At 35.3% G+C, this 24,242-nt stretch overlaps 1 protein-coding gene across 31 annotated transcripts in view; it reads left to right on the top strand.

Moving 5' to 3' along the window:
* The window catches only part of SCMH1 (Scm polycomb group protein homolog 1), a 123,639-nt gene that overhangs the window by 41,051 nt on the left and 58,346 nt on the right, over window positions 1–24,242 (top strand). For 18 of the 31 annotated variants that reach the window (XM_045584685.1, XM_045584682.1, XM_045584673.1 and 15 more), the window contains 2 exons: window positions 5,138–5,208; window positions 12,714–12,948. In XM_045584685.1, coding sequence (XP_045440641.1) covers window positions 12,750–12,948 — 199 coding nt within the window. In that variant the 5' untranslated portion in view covers window positions 5,138–5,208; window positions 12,714–12,749. Of the gene's footprint in view, window positions 1–4,029; window positions 4,173–5,137; window positions 5,209–12,713; window positions 12,949–22,133; window positions 22,180–23,216; window positions 23,236–24,242 lie in introns of those variants that run through there. The other 13 variants (XM_045584665.1, XM_045584664.1, XM_045584672.1 and 10 more) reach the window with 5 other exon arrangements.

Raw genomic sequence — 24,242 nt, 5'->3', positions numbered from 1 at the left:
TAAATTTTTTAAAAAGTCAAAGTCTATCCAGTTGTAACATTAAAAAACCTATACTAATAAAAGGGTAATATGCTAATTAGACTTGGATGTCTTCCAGATGTCCTTCCAGACAAAGCCATGGTGGCAGGGGCTGAGGCTGAGGCAGAGGCAGTTAGAAGCGATTAGGCCAGAGGGAGAGCAGTCAGGGGTGATCAGGCCAGCAGGGAAGAGTGGTTAGGGGCCGATCAGGCAGACAGAGTGGGTAGGGGCAACCAGGCAGGCAGGCAGAATGGTTAGGGGCAGGCAGGTGAGTGGTTAGGAGCCACTGGTCCCAGATTGTGGAATTGGGTCTAAATAGGCAATTGGACTTCGAGGATTCCCAGATTGGAGAGGGTGCAGGATGGGCTACCTCCCCTACCCCCCGCCCCCCCGTGCATGAATTTCATGCACCAGGCCTTTAGTAGCAAATAATGTTTCTCATTGTAGTACTGAAGTAGAGGCTGGAGGAACCTTTTAGGTCTAAATTTTTCTATCACTTCATTAAGGTTCCTTTTTTGACCATCCTAACTAAATTGCCAACACATTCTTGGCACTCTTTTCCTCTTACTTTGCTTTACTATTTCTTTATTTGAAAAGGTCCAGGAGTTATATAATTATTATCTAGTGTCTGTGTTACCTTTGGTACCAACTGATATATATTATTTGTTTATTTATTGCCTCTCTTCCCCTATAGAATGTAAGCTTCTTATGAGCAGAGACTTTGGATGTTTTGTTCTTTGCTATGTATCTATCAATCACCAGTGCCCAGAACCAGGCTTGGCATATAGTAGGTGCTCAATAAATATTTGTTGAATGAATAACTATTAGAGAAAGCAATTCACAAATTTAACTAAGTGGATCTCTTGTACTTTACATTATGGGGATATTATTTCCTAATAATAGATGTAAATATTGTGTTGTGAATGTACAGTTTATAAGACATTTCATTAGTATTATTCAGTAATGTAAGTTAGATAGCTGGTTTTTTCCCATCTGTAAAGTCTCAGTTCAAATGTTTCCTCTGTAGAGCATCTTTCCATAACTTTACCATCTAAGATAATTCCTAGTCTCTATCTGTCACATCACATTGTTTTATTTCCTTAAAGTTCTTATCACTTATGACCTTATTTGTTTATGTATTCATTGTGTCTCATCATGTACCATAATGTAAATTCCATGAGGACAGGTGCCTCCTGTTTTATCCCAGCACTTAGAATTCAACACATAGAGGATACTCAAATATCAGTTGAATGAATAATCGAAACAATTATATTTAACATTAGTTAATAATCTTCACAATAATTCTTTTTATATTTAATCCTCACCCAAGGATATTTTTTCCATTGAACAGAGGGTGGTAAGGAAGAGGGAAAAAGAGAGAAGAAAAAGAAGGAGAGAGAAGGAGGGATGGAGAGAGAGAGAAACATTGATGTGAGAGAGACGCATTGATTGGTTTCCTCCCACACATGCAGGAGATTGAACCTGCAACCCAGGTTATATGCCCTTGACTGGGAATCAAACCCTCAACTCTTTGGTGCTCAGGCCAACACTCTAACTGCTGAGCCATACCAGCCAGGGCTTCACAGTAATTCTTGACCCCAAGTATGGATTATATTTCCCTGTTTTGCATTCACAAGGCAAACTGTACTACTTCATTAGCTTAAATTAATTGTAATTGATCAGATTATTTGTGTTATTGTTTATTATCTCTGCTTATCTCTAACTGCAAGCTCTGTGAACTTAGGAACCATGTCTATTTTGTTCTCTTAACAATGAATACAGTGCTTTTGCAGTTGGAAGTTAAATATTTGTTGAATAAATAAATATATGTACAATCTTGTGAGACAGGTATTATCTCTATCTTTAGATGAACATACTGATGCTTGGAAAAATTAAGTAATTTCTTCAAGATAATTATTTGTAGAAATAAGACTTTAGCTGACATCTTCTGACTCTCAAAATCACATTTTTTCAACTATACTCATAGTTTATAGACACAGATGTTGACCATAATAATCTAATGAGCTTTTGAAAGTACAGATTCTCACACCTCTCGGAGACTATTGAAGATGAGGATCCTCTGAAGATGGGGCCCAGAACACTATTTAAAGAAATTAGAAAAATTATTCAGGAGACTCTTATGATAAGCAACATTTAGGAATCAATGATGTATCTGTGCTGAGCCAGCTCAGCCAGGTTCGGTGAGCCTGAGAGTGGGTGATGAAGGATTGAGAAAAGACAGACAATAAAAGAAAGCTGGATCTGGGTGGGACACTGTCCTTTCTGATGGAGAGAGGCAGTGCCACGGACTGCAAGCTGTCTATTTTATAGCCAGAGTCCATGAGGCAAAGTAAGGGCGTGCTTACAACGTTCTGATGGGTTTCGAATCTACTCAGTTATATGCACTTGAACTCTGTCAAGCCCACATCACTCAGACACATGGGGCCATGTGTTCAAACCATAGGTTCAAGCTTACAACTATAGCCTCTAGGTATGCCCTCCAAGCTGGGACTTGCACGTGGCAAGGAGAGCACTGTGCCCTCTCATTAGACCAAGGCTTTAACCTGTGCAAACACTGTAGCCACTCTCCACAGTATCTAGGAGTTGGCAAGCAGGTTACATCTAGCCCACTGCCTGTAAAATTTTAGTGGAACAGAGTCATGCTTATTCATTTACATATTGTCTATAGATATTTTCACACTACATGGCAGAGTTGAGTATTTGTGGCAGAGACTGTATGACCCACAAAGCATAAAATGTTTACTATCTGATTCTTCACAGAAAGTTTGCCAACCCCTGATGTATACTTGGCTGCCTGTCCTATTTCTTTCTTTTTATTTTTATTGATTTGAGAGAGGGAGAGAAAGATAGAAACATCAATGATGAGAGTCATTGATTGGCTGCCTCTTGCATGCCCCTGACTGGGGACCGAGCCAGGATCCTTGAACGGAATTGAACCCAGGACCCTTCAGTCCACAGACTGACGCTCTACTCACTGAGCCAAACCAGCTGGGTCTGTCCTATTTCTTTTGTGGTTATTTTAGTGCTTGAAGATGTGGTAAACATGATGTTTGTCTCCATTATGGGCATTACAGGAGGTGCTCAAATATTACAAATTAACTTATTTTGCAATTTATTTGATAATAGGAGACTAAGTCTTAAATAGCCTCGTCAAATATAAGAAAAATACTATCTAGGCACAGTTCAAGCCAGTCAGCCTTCGCAATGGGTGAGCTACTTTTAACAAAGAAATTTCTGTTCATTCTCTTGGTAATAGGGTGTTCTCTAAATGGGGGTAGATGTGAGGTTTCTTGCCTGTAAACAGTGATTGATTACCATAATTGATATGTATAATAACTGTAATTAATACCCTAATTATTTTGGTATCCCTGATGCTGCCATAAGTCTTAAAACCAAAGTCCCTTGGGTGCTTTTGGTTAGAATTCAATCTAATATGAGTAATTACCCAGGATTGACCAAACCTCTAAACCTAGTATAGTAGCTGATAGCACATGTAAGTATTTATATTTAAAATTAAATAAAATTTAATATTTAATACCTTATTCACACTAACCGTATTTTAAGTATTCCATAGTTAGAGATGGCTGGCTAGCCAAGACTCATTATTTGACTTAATCTTTTGTAAGAATGGAATAATAATTTGTATTGTTTCCTTTTTCTATCAGCAAATAGTGATAAAAATATATTCAATCCTTGTGTTAGGGCCATCTCAGCTAAGAGCAAACTCTATTAAATTCTGATCTCTTTAAACCTTGACTCCAGAAAATAATCTATCTCATTTACCCTACGGACAAACTGTCTTTTCATGATGATTAATCATTGGCCAGCTCATGAAATAGCTTAGAACTGACTGTGATTTCTGGCCAAATCTATTTGGCTTGGTTAATGGTGGTGGGAAAGGGAGTCAATAGGTCAATAGCGTATATAGTCTTGGCATCACCTTTGAAGTGATTTAGATTTTATCATTCAGTGACTCATTTTTATTCCCAGCATCTAGTGCTTTTTGCATGGCCCAAAGGGGCCCTGTGCTGCTCCACTGCAGAGGAAACTTCAAGAAATGCTGGTTTGCTACAGTGTTTTAGCTTGTGAGAATCTCTGGGACCTTCTCTGCTCCATCATGGGGTCTCCTCTAGGTGGGTATTAGGGGGAGATTGGTTCTTTATTAACCTTTAATAAAGAACTTGATAATCTTTTGTGATCAAATAAGATATATATTCAATAGTTGTCTGTCCTTTAAAATGTTTTCCTGGCCCCAGCAGAGTGTCACTTTAAAGAGTGCTTCCTTAATGCAGTGTTCCTTAAAGAGGCTCTAAGGCCACTTCCTTAATGCAGTGTTCTTTAAAGAGGCTCTAAGGCCACTTCAACAGGCTAGAAGATTTGGTGCCACCCCTCCCCCAACCTATTTTTTAGTTACTATAATCAGAAATGCTACATAGGACCTAGTTTTCTCTAAATTACCAGATCTTTGTCATATTGTACATCAAAACAATGCAGCATTGGCAGGGATGGGAGTGGGGTAGGAGTGGAAGAGACAAACCCAATTTTTAGACTGAGGATGCAAGTATAATCTCACTCATTTTGGCTTTTCCTACCCTCAAATGCTCTTACCTTATGTTTCTAGATATAGATATAGAATTTAATTTTTTATTTTTTTTTCTGAAATGAGACCCAACCATATTGGGTTTAAATGCTATCCCCTGATGGCAATAAGTGACCTTTCTAGGAATCAGGTTGTTCAGAAGGAATCTTCTTATCCATTTCCTACCTGTTCTGTTTCTGTTCTGTTTCCATGAGCTTCCTAAGCACTTCTTTGAGTCACTGTTTTATCTTACTGTAACATTTTGGATCACTTTAGGAACTAACATGAAAAACCCCTCTGGTCATCTTTAGACATGATTTAAAAACATTCATCTAAAATGATCCACTCAGGTTATCTAAATTTCTGACCCTAATATTCCTTTGAACCCAAAAAAGGAAAAATTAAGTTTTGTTGTGCTCCAAACCAGTCTGAAAATAGTTTAATGTTTAGTGTAGATTACATCCTGAAAGCATTTTTTTAGGAAGTTGACTGTGATAGAGATTTCTATTTCCTTTACAGGTCATTTTACCTGGGACAAATACCTAAAAGAAACATGTTCAGTCCCAGCGCCTGTCCATTGCTTCAAGCAGGTAATTTATTCTCAACATCCTTAGTATGTGGGAGGCAAGTAGACTTTTTCTGATCCTTAGACAAGCAAAACATGAGGTGGGAGCCATGGGCTTCTCATCTGAAGGCCCTAGAATAAACTTCTATGGGGAGAATGCAACTCAGAACTCACTGAGTTTTGGCAGCAGACGTTCTCCTCAACTTCATTCAAATAATACCTTTTTCTTCTTCACCTCCTTGAAGATATTCTGTGTTACTGAAAACAATAACTAATTTTTATTATTGCTATTTAATCAGCAGGATACATAGTTATAGCCCTTGGTCCGCAGACCACTGTTGGTCCGTGAAGTCTGAAAGGTGGGCAAGCGCTGGTTTAAGGAAACCTTTGGAGCAGTGGTCACCAACCGGTAGTCCGTGGATCACGGGTGGTCTATGAGATCTGACAGATTGGTGACCGCTGCCTTAGACAGTTCTTAAAAGTAGAGCAGTATTTGTTTCTCTGCACTCAACATCCCTGCCACAGTCATTTTTTTTCATAAAAATACTGGTTCTGAGTCCCATCAGGGTAGGGGGAGTGTTTGAAAGAGCTCAGCAGAGGCCATTCAGAGCTTCCCACACAGAATTAAGTGCTCCACACAACGCATAGATGATATTAACTATACCTGTACATGATAAGACTAATAAGCAAATTCTGTACTGCTGCTAAACAGAGCAATTTATATCTCCCTCTGTTACTAATGATTATTTCCTCAAACTGTCAACATTTTACTTTGAGTTTGAATCTTATCTATGCTCTAAATAAAAGTATGATTCAGGGCTTCTGCTCATTTGAAATAATAGGGGCTAAATTTATGTTCCCATCTAAAATAATTTTTTAAAAGACAAAACATATTAAACTGGTTTTCAAGTAACTGAAAATCAAGCAACCAACCACAGTGATCTCTAAAAGATGGAGCCCCTTATGATTTCCCAGCTTACTACCTTAAGAGAGTTTTGAGACCATGGCCCAGGGAAGGTGACTCAAGATTGAGCCCAGAACTCTGTAATTTGAGGATATGGAACTGAGAGTCCAGGAAACCAAGGTGGCTAGAATTTTCAGAACGCATTGCCAGAGAGAAGAAAGCTGTGCAAAAAGCAAACAACAGAAATGTGCAGAAATCTCCCTTCAAGTATTCAGCAAAGTACTGTTGTTCAATATGTGCATGTGAGGCAACTACCCAAAGCCAAGGGAAAAACCATCTGAAAGGTTTAAATGGAATAGATCCTGGCACTCACACTAGGCTAGGAATAGCCCCTGATCCCACCAACTAGATTGGGAAATCTCAGTTCACATGGCATTGGGTGGAATACTCAGGAAAAATATTGCTCAATAGTGGTAAATAATTAGCCTTAAAGTGAGCACTGTTCTGAGCCCGCCAAGAAAATCATAAAGCAAAACTCAGAATGATCAAATCATTTCCAAGTAACTTAGTTGCACCTAGGAACAAACCACAGAAGGGAATGCAAAAATATCTAGCACCCGAAGGAGGGCAGCAGGGAGATGGGAGACGTCTGTAATAATGTCAACAATAAGAAATGTATATCTAGTACCCAGCAGGTAAAATTCACAGTGTCTGGTATCTGATCAAGCCAGATATGTAAAGTGTCTGGAAAATATAGTAATCAATAATGTGCAAAATATTATAATCAATCAATAAACTGACTTAGAACCTATGAAATCTTAGAATAGCAGGCAAAAACATAAAAGTTATATTCAAAAGTTTAGCAGGGAACATGGAAGATATTTAAAGACTCATATTGTACTACTATGTACAAAATAAAAACACACTGGATGATATTAATGTCAGGAGAAAATATTGGTGGATTTCGAATGAAACACACACACACACACACACACACACACACACACACAAGAATCTTGAAAAGATGAAAAGAACATTAATGAGCCATAGGATGACTTCCAAGTTTATGTGATAACTTCATAGACCATGTAATTTTAATGCCTAAAGGATAGAAGGGGACAGAAAAATATTTGGAGATATAATGGCTAAAAACTTTCAAAAATTTATTAAAACTACCAGTATTAATCTACAAATCTAAGAAGTTCAATGACAAAAAAAGAAAGAAAAAAGAAAACAAAGAAGACAACTACACTAAAGCATATCATAAATGCTTAAAATCAGTGATAAGAGAACATCTTAAAAGCAGCCATAAAGTTAATTTTTTTGCATACAGGGAAACTAAGGTATGAAAGACATTATATTTTCTTGTTTGAAACAATGCAAGCAAGGAGGAAGTTGAGTAACATCTTTAACGTATCAAAAGAAAAACTGTCAACCTAGAATTCTATATTCAGCAAAAATGTCTTCCAAAAACCAAAGGCAAAATAAAGGTATTTTTAGACATCCAGAAGCTGAATGAATTTACCAGGAAACCCACTATAAGAAATGTTAAAGGAAGTCCATCAAGCAGAAGGAAAATGATACTAGGTGAAATTATAGAACTATACAAAGAAAATCACTGGAAATTATAATTACAAAAGTAAAGACATAGTTTTTTTATTATTACTTAAATCTCTCTAAAAGCAATTGTATAAACAACAGTAATATTGCATTATAAAGATAATTAAAATTTGTATAAGTAAAATGTATGATAACAATAACTTAAATGCCAAGAGAAATTCTAAGTATAATATTGATAAGATTCATATACATGAAGTAGTATAGTATTATTGCAAGATAGGCTGATAAGTTAAATGTGTTTACTATAAACCCCAAAGCAACCATTAAAATAATAGAAAACAATTAGCAATATAGTGGAATTAAATCCAACCATATCAATAATCCAAGTGATTATAAAAGGTCTAAATGTCCCAATTAAAAGGCTGAACTTATCACATTAAATAAAAAGCAAGACACAATTATATACTGCTTGCAAGAAACTACACTTTAGAAAGAAAGGCACAGATAGGTTGAAAGTAAAATTATATACCATGCTGACATTGACCATATTAATATGAATGTATATTTCAGAGCAAAGAATATTACCATGGATAAAGAAGGAATTTTATAGTATGTATTAAGAGGTCAGATTCCTTAGATGAAGCAAAAAATTATATGAAGACATAAATAAGTCTAAAATTTATCTGCAGTCAGACTTTTAATAACTTTCCTATGATTAGAGAACAAGTAGATAGAAAATAAGCAAGTATCTAAGATTCAAACAACACTATTAGCCAACTTTTGGCACCAAAACCACAAACAATAGAGGTAACCTGATTGATACTCTCTAACGACAATAGAATATGCATTCTTTTCAAGTGCACACAAAACATTTTCCAGGTTAGACTATATTCTGGACTATACAATAAGGCTTGATAAAGTTAAAGGGATTTAAATAATAAGAAATATATTCTCTGATGCGTTGGAAATAAATTAAAAATCAATAGCAGAAAGTTATCTGGAAGACCCCCAAATATTTGGAAACTAAGAATCACATTTTTAAATACCCATATAGGTATTTAGGAACATTAGTATTTTCAGTTAAATGAAAATGAAAGAACATTTAAGAATTTGTGGTATGATGCCAAAGTAGTTTTTAGGGAGAAATTTCTAGCACTAAACATTTATATTCAAAAAGAAGAATAGTTTCATATAGCTCCTACTTTAAAAAACTAGGAAAAATGAATAATTAACCCCAAATTAAGCAAAGGGGGAAAAAAAGAGCATAAAATCAAGATTAGAGCTTAAATCAATCAAATATATACCAGAAAAATAATAGAAAAAAATCATTGAAACCTACAGCTGATTTTTGCAATAAGATAAACTTCTGGCTAGTTGATCAAGAATGAAAAGAGAAAACTAGTAACTAATATCAAACTAAAGGAGGTAACATTATTATTGAATCTATAAAGACATATTAAGTGAATACTATGAACAAACTTATGCCTTTAAGTTTGACCATTTAAATGAAATGGATAATTTCATGAATGATAAAAATTACCAAAGGTCACTTAAGGAGATAGGAAATATAAACAGCACTATTTCTGCCACAGATCTAAAATATTTAGAATATTCCAAGTCTAGATGACTCCACCAGTGAATTGTTTCAAACATTTAAGGGAAAAAATAATGCAAATTCTACATAGACTCTTTTAGAATGTTTAAGAGAAGGGAATACCTTTTGTCTCATTATATGAGGCAAGCATTATTCTGATACCAAAACCAGGCCAACATTGATAGAAAAGAAAACTTACAGAGTTACATCCCACATAAAATACATGTACAAATTCTAAACAAAATTTTAGAAAATTGAATCAAACAATATGTAAAAATAAATCATGACAACTGGAGTTTAGTTTCAAGAATCAAGGTAGATTTAACATTCAAAAATCAATCAGTGTAATTGACCACATGAACACACTATGAAGGAAAAAATAAGATTATCTAAATAGATGCAAAGAATTCAGTGTCCATTAATAAAAACTCAGCAAACAAGAAATAGAAGGAATTTTTTAAAATCCTAAACATCAAAGGACATCTATGAAAAATCTACAGATAACATCACATAAAATGCTTTTTCCTTAAGGTCAGGAACAAGACAATGATTGTTCTTGCTACTTCTATTCAGCAGTGTTCTACCAATGAGACCAGGCCAAATAAAAGAAAAGCAATCCAGACTGAAAAATTAGAACAAAAACTGAAAAAAATATATGGGAAGACTGACCTTACCTACTAGTTGCAAGGTTATGGTGCAAATAGGATGGTCATAAACAATTGGTGAAAATGTAAAATGGTTCAGTTACTTTGGAAAATAGTTTGGCAGAAAACTTCAACATACTATTGAACAAAAATAAAAATCACTAAGTTAACTAGGAATTAAATAATATATTCTTTTTTTTAAAACAAGTGGTTTTGATTTTGCCCTTTTTTTAAAAATATATTTTTATTGATTTTGTACAGAGAGGAAGGGAGATAGATAGTTAGAAACATCAATGAGAGAGAGTCATCGATCAGCTGCCTCTTGCACACCCCCTACTGGGAATATGCCCGCAACCAAGGTACATGCCCTTGACCGGAATCGAACCCGGGGCCCTTCAGTCCCCAAGCCGACGCTCTATCCATTGAGCCAAACCGGTCTTGGCTGGAATTGAATAATATGTTCTTAACTTGCACAGTATTTGTACCTCAGTACTAAAGCCAACATTTTACTCAGTGGTGGAAAGTAATTCAATAAAGATATAATGAAAGAGAAATTTCCATTTACAATAGCAGGAAAAATTAATATCTATGAATGAATTAAAAATATGTGAAATTATATAAAGAAAACTTTAGAAAATAGCTTACCAAAAGCATGACCATTAAAAATTTATAAAGTAGACTATCAAAATTAAGAACTTCTGCTCTTCAAAAGATAATGATAAGAGAATGAAAATATAAGCCATAGACTTGGAGAAAATATTGGCAAACCACATAGCTTACAGCAATACTCTCCAAATTGATCTATTGATTTGATGTACTTCTTATCAAATTCCAGATGCCTACTTTGTAGAAGTTGACAAGTTGACTCTAAAAATTCACATAGAAATACAAGGGACCCAGAATAGCCAATTATATGAAAAAAGAGAACAAAGGTAGATTATTTCTATTTCCTGGTTTCAAAACTTACTACAAATCAACAGAACTTAAGACATGGTGGTACTGACATAAAGATAGACATATAGATCAGTGGATTAGATATAAACCCATACATTATGTTCAATTGACTTTGGACAAAGATGCCAAGACAGTTCAGTGATATTTTCAACAACTCATATGGGGAAAACTGGATATCCATATACAAAAGAATGAAGTCGGACCCATCCTCCACACCATATATGAAAATTGACTCCAAGTGTATGATAGACATGAATGAATGTAAGAGCTAAAACTATAACACTCTTAGAAGAAAACAGGAATAAATCTTGGTCTAGGTCTTGGTCAGCAAACTCATTAGTCAACAGAGCCAAATATCAACAGTACAACAATTGAAATTTCTTTTGAGAGCCAAATTTTTTAAAGTTAAACTTCTTCTAATGCCACTTTTTCAAAATAGACTCACCCAGGCCGTGGTATTTTGTGGAAGAGCCACACTCAAGGGGCCAAAGAGTCGCATGTGGCTCACGAGCCGCAGTTTGCCAACCATGGGTCTAGGCAATGATTTCTTAGATATGGCACCAAAACCACAAACAATAGAGGTGAAACTTGATAGACAAAATTAACTGCTTTCGTGCTTCCAAAGACACTATTGAAACGGTAAAAAGACAACCCACAAATGGGAGATAATATTTACAGATCATGTATCTATAATGATAGCTATATGTCATTATACCTTTTAACAAACCCAATGTACAACACCAAGAGAGAACCATGTTGTAAACTGCGTGCTTTGAGAAATTATGATGTATCAATGTAGATTCTTCAATTTTAATAAATGTACCACTGTGGTGGGGAATGCCACAATAGGAGAAGCTATTCATGTGTGGGGACAGGGTGTATATGGGAAATCCCTGAATCTTCCTCTCAGTTTTGTTATAAACCTAAAGCTGCTCTAAAAAAGTCTTTAAAAACAAAAACAAAAATGAATTACTGATACATTTAACAATATGGATAAATATCAGAATAGTTGGCTGAGTCAAAGAAGCTGGACAAAAAAAAAAAAGAATATATTCTCTATAATTACATTAAAGACTAGAAAACGCAACTCAGTGTACAGTGAAAGTAGATCAGTATTTGTCCAGAAACAGGGATCTGGGAAGGACTAGACAAGGATTATAAAGGGACATGAAAGGACATGTCCATGTTCATCATCTTGATTGTGGTGATGGTTTCAAAGGTGTGTGTGTGTGTGTGTATATATTCAGTAAATATATGTGTGTGTGTGTGTGTGTGTGTGTGTGTGTGTATGTATGTATATGGTGTCATGGATGTATCCATATGTCAAGATTTACCAAAGTGTATATTTTATATGAATTATAAAATTAAAATTGTTTTTAAAGATATAAATTGATTTATACATCAATGTCAAAATAAGAAAAAAATTGATCCCCTCTCCCCCATAGTTAGTCTGTGTGCTGGGTTTACAAAGCAATATACATCACTTCATGAAGAGACACTTAGTATATAATAGGTAAATTGTATAGTTTCTAAAAAGAAAACATGAGGACCTAGAGAATTAGGGAGTTGGAGAAGATAGAATGAGAGTATTAAGTAAGGACCATTTGAGGCACTCTTATCCTTTTCTTACTAGTGTGAGTCAATATTTTGATGCTTCAGTGGAAAGTAATTTTTTCCCCTTGTTCTTACCTTCCAGTGTTTCTTTTGCATGTAAATCTTCCTACGTATTAGGGAATAATTCACAGTGGTTTGTCCCTGGTCAAGCTGTAACCACTTTGAGTCCAAGGCATAAATTTTCAGGTTCCATCTAATATCCTTACTGAAAATGCCACTTAACCTTAGTCTGCCTAATCCCCATGGCTTGTTCTCCTCAGTCCTACACACCTCCAAGCAACGAGTTCAAGATCAGCATGAAATTAGAGGCACAGGATCCCAGGAACACCACATCTACCTGTATTGCTACAGTAGTGGGACTAACAGGAGCTCGCCTCCGCCTTCGCCTTGATGGCAGCGACAACAAGAATGACTTCTGGCGGCTGGTTGACTCAACTGAAATCCAGCCTATTGGGAACTGTGAGAAGAATGGGGGTATGCTGCAGCCCCCTCTGGGTGAGTAATTAGACCCAAGTCCTCTTTAACCAATTTATCTTCCCAAAATTGTACATCCCATTATGGGAAAGCTTAGGGTCCCCTGCCTGCCTTTTCTTTTTCATATGGTCCAAAAGAAAAGGCCCACCCAAAGTAAATGAGCTGTAAAATCTGGACATCTCCATCTCTGCCTTAACTTATAATATTCAAGCATCTCTCAAACTCTCCTTTTTCTAACAAAAGCCATACCCTTCATCCTTCTTTGTCAGTTCCCATTTACCCTGATGGACAGAATGGAAGGAGGTCTTGCCGTTTAATCTGCTTCAAAAAACCATAGAGCTTTTAACAAATTCTACAATAATAACAAGAAGTCAGAGGGTAACCTCCCAATAGAAAGGATGACCATAAGAAGGGTCCCTTATCTCCTTTCCCCTAAATTCTCACTTGGTCCTGGGATTTTCTCACTTTTAATTAATTATTCAGTAAAATGTATTATTTTACTTAAACTGATAACCTCACTAGATTTTTCTCCTTAAGATCAGATTCATCTTTTTCTTCTTTTGCCTTAATATGCATGAGAGATTTAGCCCATCTTTTCAGTCATTATGAATCATTATTGCAGTGAGTCTCAATGGAGGATAGAGAGAGATGGGTTATGGGTTATATAAGGGCTATGTCCCATCAGGAGGTTGTGCTACATTAATTGAGCATTAGAGAACATGTATTGTTTGAAAGCATTCCCCGGGTAGTTATTTAGCATTTTCCCCAATTAAAAAAATTATTTGTAATGTAAAATTTCAAATGTATACAAAGGTAGAAAGAATAGCACTGTGAATGTCCGTGTATCCTTTATCCTTGATAGTTTTATCTATATCTTTACATATTCCCTGCCTTCTTCTGCTCAATCACCCATAGTATTTGTCATTAAATACTTAATATATATAATTTTAAATACAATTATAATAATATCACATAAATAAATTAATGATACTTTTCAATATCAACAAATTTTTTACTCAGTATTTAAATTTTCTCTGTTTTCTTTCTCTCACTCTCTCTCACACACACACACACACACACACACACACACACACTACAGTTTCTTTGAATCAGGATTCAAATAAGATCCACATATTGCAGTTGATTGATAAGTCCCTTAAGCATCTTTTAATCTTTGGATTTTCCTCTCAGGTTTTTTTTTCTAGCAATTTATGTGTTGAAAAATCTAAGTCTTTTGTCTTCAAATTTTTCCATAATTAGATTTTGCTGATTGTATCTCTAAAGTATCATTTAACATGTTTCTCTATCCTCTTTCCTAGAAATTGGTAGCTAGATCTAGAAGCTTGATCATGTTCAGGTTCAGTTTTTCCTAAGAATATTTTATAGATGGTGGTGTTTACTTCTATTAGGAAGGTTTTTGGTCTGATTGTCCTCATTTTTATAATGTAGTAGTCATTACTGCTTGTGGTCTCGATCTGGGCTTCCCAATTTTTCTTAACGGGTCAAATAGTAAATATTACACTTCGTGGGGCCTTGGATTCTCTATTGCAGCTACTTAACTTTATCTTTGTAATGCCAAAGCAGCTATAGACAATACATAAGCAAATGGGCAAGCTGTGTTCCAGTAACACTTTATTTACAAAATGGATGGCGTTGCCTGCTGGCTATAGTTTGCTGACTTCTGATTAAATTTGTCAATTTATCATGCAAAATGGGGAATTGTAACCTTACCATTAATTCCATCCATATAAATTAAGTGGACTGTACCTATTAAAATAAACTTTAATCAATTATTTGGTTATCCTTAAGCATAATTCATGTAAGAAAGATGGTTTAAATGCTTGATTCTTTTACTTACCCATTTTCAAAATAATTAATTGCTTTACTAATATTCTCTAAAAAATGTATAAGGAGGATTTTATTGTTGCTGTTTGGTATCATTAACTCAAGGATTCATACATATTTGATATGTTTCACTTCATTGCACTAATTGTTTTTATTGATTCTTGAAGTATCCCATCTTTGGACTCATGAGCTTCATCAAATTGTCTCTGATTCTTTATTATTTGATAGCTCTCTTGGATTTTTGGAATTTAAAATGTTCCTTGCTCATCTTGTACATTTCTTGGCCCAAATAAAGAATTGGCTATTTCTTTTAGGTGCCTAGGCTCCTTTTAGAGGGAGGCGGTATTTAGAGACTATAATCTAAGCACTAGAGTGCTCAGTGCTGTTGAGATGATCATTCTTTCTAGGTCTTTTTGGTATTGAGAGGTAGGAGCAGCATCTTTTTTATTAGGATAATAAAGTCATTAGTTTATATTAATACTTCCTACTAAAATTCAGGACATTTGTTTTTTTACTGATTTTATCTTCAGTCTCTTAAATCTGTATTGCCTTTGTACCACTGCAAAACTCTAGTTTTCCATGTCACTAAAAATTATTAGTTTTATCCTACAATACATATATACAAGTCTCAGAATAACCACACCAACACTACCACCATTATGAGACCTAAACAATGTTTGAGTTTTTTGTAATTTTTTGTCTTACCCTCGGGAAAGTCTAATGATGTTATAAGGTCATTTGCATTAGTTTTTCTCTAGGTGGCCATGCCACCAACTTGATATAAACTTAGATTCACTTGTTTAATTTTTAATATTTAAAGATTGCTTTTTTAGCTTGGCCAGTGTGGCTCAGTGGTTGAGTATCGGTGCACATGCCTGGGTTGTGGGCTCAATCCCCAGTGTGGGGCATGCAGGAGGAAGCCGATCAGTTGAACCTCTCTCATCATTGATATTTCTATCTCTCCCTCTCCCTTTCTCTCTGACATCAATAAAAAAAATTTTAATTGCTTTTTTAAAATGTTGCTTTATAACTACATAAACGATATACATTGTTCTTAAAGTCAAATCTATAAAATAAAGTATATTCAGAGAGATTCCCATCATCCTATTTCTTTTCTTTGCCATAGGTAACCAGTTTCTTTGACTTTTATGGTTTAAACTCCAATTTTAAAAATATAAACAAATATATCTGTGTGTGCATGAGGGTGTACATACATAGATATGTAACCTCCACCCTCTTATATAAAGGACAGCATTTTATGCATACTTTTCTCAACTTCTTTTCTTTCATTTAATGATATGTCCTAAAAATGACTTCTTAGTAAATAGTTTGGAGACATACTTCAATCCTTTTTATAACTGCATGGTATTAGATTTTTCTCACCTACTTTATGAATCACTATTTAGAAGTATCTTGAGAGACTATTAAAAATATAAGGTCCTAGGGATGGTGATGATCATAAAAATAAAAATATTTCCACAAGTTCTCTAGAAATGTACAGATCAAATAGGAGAATAATCAAACCACCCATAACTCATGTCCAAATATAAGTAGGAGTCAGGAATATCACAAATTTCAATTACATGTTAAACTAAATATTCAGATAAAAATATCTGAAACCAGTACAGTCAGTAACAGATCCATACCAAAAGGAAGTGTTTTATATAGGTGGTAAATGCATTTAAAAAATAGGACAGTGGGGGTTTTACCTAGCTAAAAAAATCACCCCAGAGAAATATAGTCCCATTCAGAGAGGGAAATACTGAGAACACAGCTAAAACCTATTGGATTAGAGCAGTGGCTATTGGGGAAGCAGAAGGAAGAGAGTGAATTGAAAGTGTAAAGAACTAGAGAGAGCAGTCTTGGGAAGATAACTACTTTGGGTGGGAAAGGACACATAATTCTGAAGGAAAAAAAGGAGTAGCAATATATACAGGAACAAAAGAGAATCATAAAATCAAAAAATATACCAACCCTCCTATCCCAGCCCAAACCGGCTCATCTACTAAAGAAACTATATTTCCCTATGCTAACAGAAATACTCTAGATCCCTGCCAAAACAGAACCTTCTGTTTTTGCTGGTCCAGGAAAATATGACACTTTAAATGATTAGTAAACAGCAGTCAACATCTGTAAAAAGTTTCCATGTGAAAAAAAAGAAAATAAAGGTAAAACTATTTTAACTATTGAAAATCCTCCTGCTTAAATCAATGACTAGACAGAGGAAAGCTGTTGTATAACTCAAATTCAATTAAACAAGTATTGACAGATAGGAAATACATTGAATCATAGTCAAACTAGAAATGTACAATGTAAATCACATAAAAGATGTGAAAATAGAATTTTCCAAACTCAGGAAAAAGTTGAAAAAAGGATAAAATAATCTCAATTGAAGACTTAATTCCCAGGTACTTGGCTTAGTTGATCATTCCCATAAGCCAGGGTTGCGGGCTCAATTCTCGGTCAGGGTACATATAAGAATCAACCAGTGAATGCATGAATAAGTGGAACAACAAATCAATGTCTCTTTTCCCTCCCCATTTCTTTTCTCTCTCAAATAATTTTTTTTTATTTTTTAAGTAGCCCCTGGCTTGTTTGGCTCCATCGATAGAGTGTCAGCCTTTGGATTAAAGGGTTCTGGGTTCAATTCCAGTCAAGGGCACATGCCTGGGTCGTGGGCTCAGTAGGGAGCGTACTAGAAAAAAGCCAATCAATGATTCTCTCATTATTTTTTTAAAATATATTTTATTGATTTTTTACAGAGAGGAAGGGAGAGAGAGAGAGAGAGCTAGAAACGTCGATGAGAGAGAAACATCGACCAGCTGCCTCTTGCACACCCCCTACTGGGGATGTGCCCGCAACCAACGTACATGCCCCTGACGGGAATCGAACCTGGGACCTTTCAGTCCACAGACCGACACTCTACCCCTGAGCCAAACCTTTTTTGGCTGATTCTCTCATTATTGATGTTTCTCTCTCCCCCTCTCTTTTCCTCTCTGAAACCAATAAAAATATATTTAAAAATCAAAAAAATAAAATAAAAAATAGGGAAACACCAACTACTTTTTATAAGGCAGGTGGAACTTTGATATATAAACTTGATTTCAGCACGTATAACACACAGTCATGTATGAATGTTGTTTTAAAAATCTTAAATAAAATATTAACAATTAGAATTCAACATATTAAAATAATTCATAATGGCAAAGTAAAGTGTTTTTTGTTTTTTTGTTTTTTTCTGGGAGTAGATGAGTGGATAAAAAAAAAAAAGCTGTGGTAGCCCTAGCCAGTTTGACTCAGTGGATAGAGCATAGGCCTCCGGACTGAAGGGTCCCTAGTTTGATTCCGGTCAAGGGCACATGCTCGGGTTTCAGGCTTAATCCCCGTTGGGGGTAGGCAAGAGGAAGCCGATACCCTGTCATCATTGATGTTTCTATCTCTCTCTTTCTCTCCCTTCCTCTCTGAAATCAATAAAATATATATTTAAGGGGGAAAAAAAGCTGTGGTAAATTTTACACAATGGAATACTAAGCCATAAAAAAAAGGAAGGAAATCTTTTTTGCAATAGCATGGATGGACCTGAAGAGTATTATGCTAACTGAAATAAGCAAGCCAGAGAAGGAAAAATTCCATGTGATTTCACTTATATGTGGAATCTAATGAACAAAATAGAAAGATTCATAAATACAGAGAACAGACTGACAGCTGTCAGAGGGGAGGATGGTTAGGGGCCAGGTGAAAAAGGTGAAGGGATTAAGTAAAAAAAAAAAAAAATACCATAGACACAGATAACAGTATGGTGATTACAAGAGGGAGAGGAGGGTTGGGAAGATAAATGGAGATAGGAGATTTGATTTTTGGTGGTGAAAACAATACCATATATAGATTATGTATTATAGAATTTTACACTTGAAACCTATATAATTCTATTAAGCAATGTCAGCCCAATAAATTCAATAAAAATAAAATTTTAAAATGATGCTCAAATCTCTAATAATGAGGAAAATGCAAATCAAAACCACAATGAAAAAAGCACTTCACACCCATTAGGATTGTTGCTTATTATCAAATAAATAGAGTCACAAATGTTGGTGAGGATGTGAAGAAATTGCAACTTTTGTGTATTGCTAATGGGGAATGTAAAATGGTGCAGCCACTATGAAAACATAGCAGTTCCTCAGAAATTTTAAAATAGAATTATTATATGATTCACAAATTCTACTTTAGGATATATAGGCAAAATAATGAAAGCAGGACCCAAGCCAATATTTTTTATATCTACGTTTAGCTGTATTATTCACAGTTTAAAAAGATCAAAGAAACCCTAGTGTTCCTCAGCAGAAGAATGAATAAACAAAATGTGGTATATACATAGAGTGGAATATTATTCAGCCTTTAAGAGGAAAGAAATTGTGACGCATGCTATAGTGTGGATGAACCATGAAGACATTTTGCTAAGTCACTTATTTCAAGCCAGTCACAAAGGACAAAATTATATAATTCCATTTAAAATTGAGAAATTCACAAAAAACAGAAAATAACATTGTGGTTGCCAGGATCTGGGAGGAAAGTGGGAAATGGGAAGTTATTGTTTAATAGATACAGAGTTTCGCCGAGACCGGTTTGTCTCAATGGATAGAGCGTCGGCTTGGGGACTGAAGGGTCCCGGGTTCGATTCCGGTCAAGGGCATGTACCTTGGTTGCGGGCATATCCCCAGTAGGGGGTGTGCAAGAGGCAGCTGATGGATGATTCTCTCTCATCGATGTTTCTAACTATCTATCTCTCTCCCTTCCTCTCTGTACAAAATCAATAAAATATATTTTAAAAAAATAATAATAATAATAGATACAGAGTTTTGGGTAGGGAAGATGAAAAAATATCGGAAATGAATGGTGGTCATGGTTGCACAACAGTGTAAATGTACTTAATGCTATTTGTTTTTGAGAAAGGGAAAGCATATGCATATATGCACATACACATGTATAACATGCAGGAAAATATATTTTTACAGACACGGTTTATAAAAAGCACTGGAATATTACACCAGAAAATAATGAAAAGGTCACAATCTATTGGGAGTAAGAAAACAGTAAAAACTATAGGAAGGAGAATGAGACTTCTCTGAGAATATCCTTTTATATTCTTTTGATTTTTGAAATGTAAGTGTTTTTGCTTAATAAAATTAAAAAAGATGAATGAAGCATATTTTAAAATTGACTACAAACAGAAACAAACTGAATTGTGGATATAATAGACATCATAACCACATTGAAAAAGGAATTAATTCAAATAATTTGAACACAGAATCTTCTCAGTATACTTTTAATGGGGCATATTTTAAAGAAAAAGTGGAACTTATTCTGACTTTTTCTTAATGTTAATGGGTTTGTATGTATTAAAGATATAGCAAATGAGTAAATAAGATACAAATATAGAATGGCAGATGAATGACCTTGCAATATATAATTTGAATTGGAGTTATCTGTATGAACTCTTAACTTTAAAATTAAGATGCCTTCAGCCGAAACTGGTTTGGCTTAGTGGATAGAGCGTCAGCCTGCTGACCGAAAGGTCCCGGGTTCGATTCCAGTCAAGGGCACGTACCTTGGTTGCAGGCACATCCCCAGTGGGGGGTGTGCAAGAGGCAGCTGGTTGATGTTTCTCTCTCATCGACATTTCTAACTCTCTATCCCTCTCAATTCCTCTCTGTGTAAAATCGATAAAATATATTTTAAAAAATAAATAAATAAAATTAAGATGCCTTCAATTCAAATCATTTATGTACAGGGCTGGACAAAAGTAAGTTTACTGTGCCATTGTGACATTCTTTTGAGTTAATAAAGCTAATATAATAATCATATGTCATATATATATATATATATATATATATATATATATATATATTTATTTTCCCCCCAAGTTCGGTTTATTGAAAAGGCCTAGAAGCAATGACACCTCAGAAGCAATAAGCATACCTTGGTTTCTAAATCACATTCTCTACTAAATGGAATCAAGATTTTTGGAGAAATGACTGATTCTAAGGCTGAGCAGATGAGAATATATAAGATGATTCTAGAACATTTTATGACAGGAGAGAATTCTCAAAGAATGATGAGAACATATCAAAAGGACACAGGAGCCAACTTGAAGGGGTTCTTACCAAACTTGGAACAAAGAGTGTCAAAAAAGAATAAAAATAAAAGAACAATGGTAATAGCATCCATGGGTCCTAGTGATATATAAAGAAAAATATCAAGAATTGCAGGGAGCCCTACTGAGTTTGACTCAGTGGATAGACTGTCATTGTGGGCTGAAGGGTCCCAGGTTCGATGCCTGAGTGGTGGGCTCCATTCCCAGTTGGAGCATGCAGGAGGCAGTTAGTCAGTGATTCTCATCATTGATGTTTCTGTCTCTCTCTCTCCCTCTTTCTTCATCTCTGGAATCAATTAAAAAAAAAAAAAAATTTTTAAGAATTTCAGGGAAACATCTTCTTTACAGAATGCCAGCTAATAAAATACAGATGGAATGGTAGAAAATTACCATTTTAATTTATTCAGGGAAGGATAATCAATGAATGTTGAAATCAGATGGTGAAAAGCTTATTGAAAAATATGATATTCACATAATCTCAAAGTTCTTCCTACTGATTGCCTCTTAACTACAAAGGGGAATTGCAATGAGGAAATCTGCAACTTAACAACTGATCAGATTTAGTATCATCAATAGTTTGACAAATTGACACTATGTGCCTCTTGAAGTAAAGCAGTGAGAAGTACTCAACATTACTTGTATAGTATTTATGTTAAAAATGTTTAGCATCAATATACTTGTAAGGAAACAATACAAAAAATTCCAAATTGTGGGACATTTGGTAAAATAGCTAGCCCAGATTCTTCATGAAAAACAAAAGATGACAAAGCTATTGTAAATTAATGGTGTCTAAAGAAACATGACAACCAAATGCAATATGTGATTCTTTATTGGACCCTGTATTTTAAAAAATTAAACAGAAACATTTTGGGGATAATAAGAATATTTTAATTAAAGTTCTTGGGAATGGTAATATTGTAGCATTAAAGGAGAATGTCATTATTTTGAGGACAAATGTACTGACATATTTGGGGGTGAAGTGTCATGATGTCTCTAATTTTCACATAGTCCAAAGGAAAGGTGTGTAGATATATGGAAATAAAATGTGGTGAAATGTTGGTTATTGAATATAAGTGAAGGATGCATAGTTGTTCACATACTAGTTATGCTATTTTTCTTCTAGGTTTAAAATTTTTCAAAATAAAGTTCTTAATAAATTATGTATGTAACTATACATATATATGTGTGTGTGTGTGTTCATGTTCCCCAGGCCTCCTCTGGACCTCTCCCCAGAGTTGCTGAATCAGAAACTCTAGGTAATGGGGCTTGGGATTCTGCATGGTAAATGGCTCTCCCGAGATGCTAATGCAATTGGTCTGTCTATATTTGGGAAGCATTGTTCTAGAAGAGCATTCTTCTTCATTAAAATCTTGTATGGTGTGTGTGTGTGTGTGTGTGTGTGTGTGTGTGTGTGTGTGTACATGCGCGTATGTGTGTGTTCTGTTCACATAGGAACAATTATTATTCCCTTGCAGAGTCCTATAGGGGGGAAAATGGGAAGGTAGAAAGATTCACCAGTGAAGTTATCTCAATGCTGCCAGCCTTTTTCTCACATACCCTTGTTTTACTGATCTTTTATACTAAAGACTGTGATGGTTTCTTCTAAACAGGTCTGTCTGGATCACTAGTTCTCAAACTTGGCTGCTAGTTGGAATGATTTAGAGAACTCAGTGTGTAGGCCTTAGAGCAGTTAAAACAGAATGCCTGGGGGTTCTTCTGATGTATTCTTTAACGCTCCCCAGGGGATTCTAGTGTCCAAGTTTGAGAGTCATTGATTTAAAGCAGAAGCTGGCCTCTGTGAGACCACTAGCCAAGTAGGTTAGGATCCTAGTACAAACTGCTCAGCAAACTTGATCACGTGCTCTGGTGTATTTGTGGCACATTGACTTGAAAGGAATCCTTTTATGTTCCTGTCACTGATCAGCCTTATCATTTGCTAAGTAGTCTCCAGGGCTGGTCACTAAAAAAGGGAATCTTTAAGATGCATATCTCATTTTCTGGTCACAGAAATTTGAATTGTTTATAGAAATGTGGGGATGGAGTCAGGGGGTGAGGAGACAAAAACAAAATTTTAGAGTGAAGTAACAACCATGGTGGCTTAAATGCTTATTTATAAAGTTAATTTTTACAATATTTACTAAACTTCTTTTTTCTGCAGCAAAGCCCCTGGCATTGGGTAATGCCAGACCATCTATACCTATGACTATCTCAAGATTAGTCACAACCCCCACCTCCAATTAAATTAACCTGAATTGTGTTTGAGTCTGTATATGGGGATGTAGCAGCAAAGTGGTGATAGAGTCCTATCAGAGGTAAAAGAAAGCCTAACAATCTTTTCCAAGTACAATCACTTATTCCTAAAAAAAAAGACAGTTTATTCAACATCTCTCTTCCAGTTCTTTCTTGTTTCTCTCAGACTTGAGGTAGCATGGAGATAGGTCACCAAACCCCAGGTTGGAAGCACTGTTTTAATTCAATATCCTCCTCTGACAAATATAGAAATAAGAAAAGAAAAATGAGATGTTCGAGGTTGTACAATGAGTGACATATTTCTGTATATGTATTTGTATATGTACATGTACGTAAATCATCTCTGGGAGGAGAGAATGAGTTGGAAGTGTCATGGAATCATCTTGACAGCCATAGAGTCTAATAACTTCACGAAGCTTAAAATTATTATATAGGACAATGGTACTGTGGGCAGTTGGGCCCATAATATGTGGTTCCTGGTATGAGTGCTATTTTGTTACCTGCCACCAGAGGGCATGAACTATGATTAGATTCTGGACCTGTTGCTCTTATATTTAAGTCCAGAGCTTCAAGAAGTCGCTGTTAAGTTTAAACAGCTGGACCCTAACATATTTAGTAGCCCTCCCCCGTATCCCACCACCATCACCACCATCTGGTGAGCACCTGGAAGCTTTTATGACTGGTTCCATGTCAGTATTTTTAAGGTAAGCACAGAACACTTGCAGCATGTGTTTAGAATTAGAGATATGGCTTTGTAAAATTCACTCAGCCATTTAACTAGCTTTGTTTTGTGGCTATTGATAAGTTGCTTTACCTTGACTTTTAATCTTGAATTTCAATAGCCTTGCCTGCCAAGTCATTAATAAACTCTACCACACATGATTTTTATAGCATCCATCAACTCTTGGCACCCATTTAATAAGGAGAAGTTTTCTTTGTTCAATAAAACTCAATAAAACGCTTATATTCCAATTGGAAAATACATACACATTACAAGGGAAAATAAAACTTAAGGCAGTGATAAGAGTTAAGGATAAATAGAAGGGAGTGGGATTTAGAAGGCTATTTT

This window comes from Pipistrellus kuhlii, unplaced genomic scaffold (genome assembly GCF_014108245.1).
Source record: "Pipistrellus kuhlii isolate mPipKuh1 unplaced genomic scaffold, mPipKuh1.p scaffold_m20_p_2, whole genome shotgun sequence".
Classification (NCBI taxonomy): Eukaryota; Metazoa; Chordata; class Mammalia; order Chiroptera; family Vespertilionidae; genus Pipistrellus; species Pipistrellus kuhlii.
The sequence above is the reverse complement of the archived record's forward strand: the minus strand, read 5'-3'. Positions and strand labels throughout refer to the sequence as shown.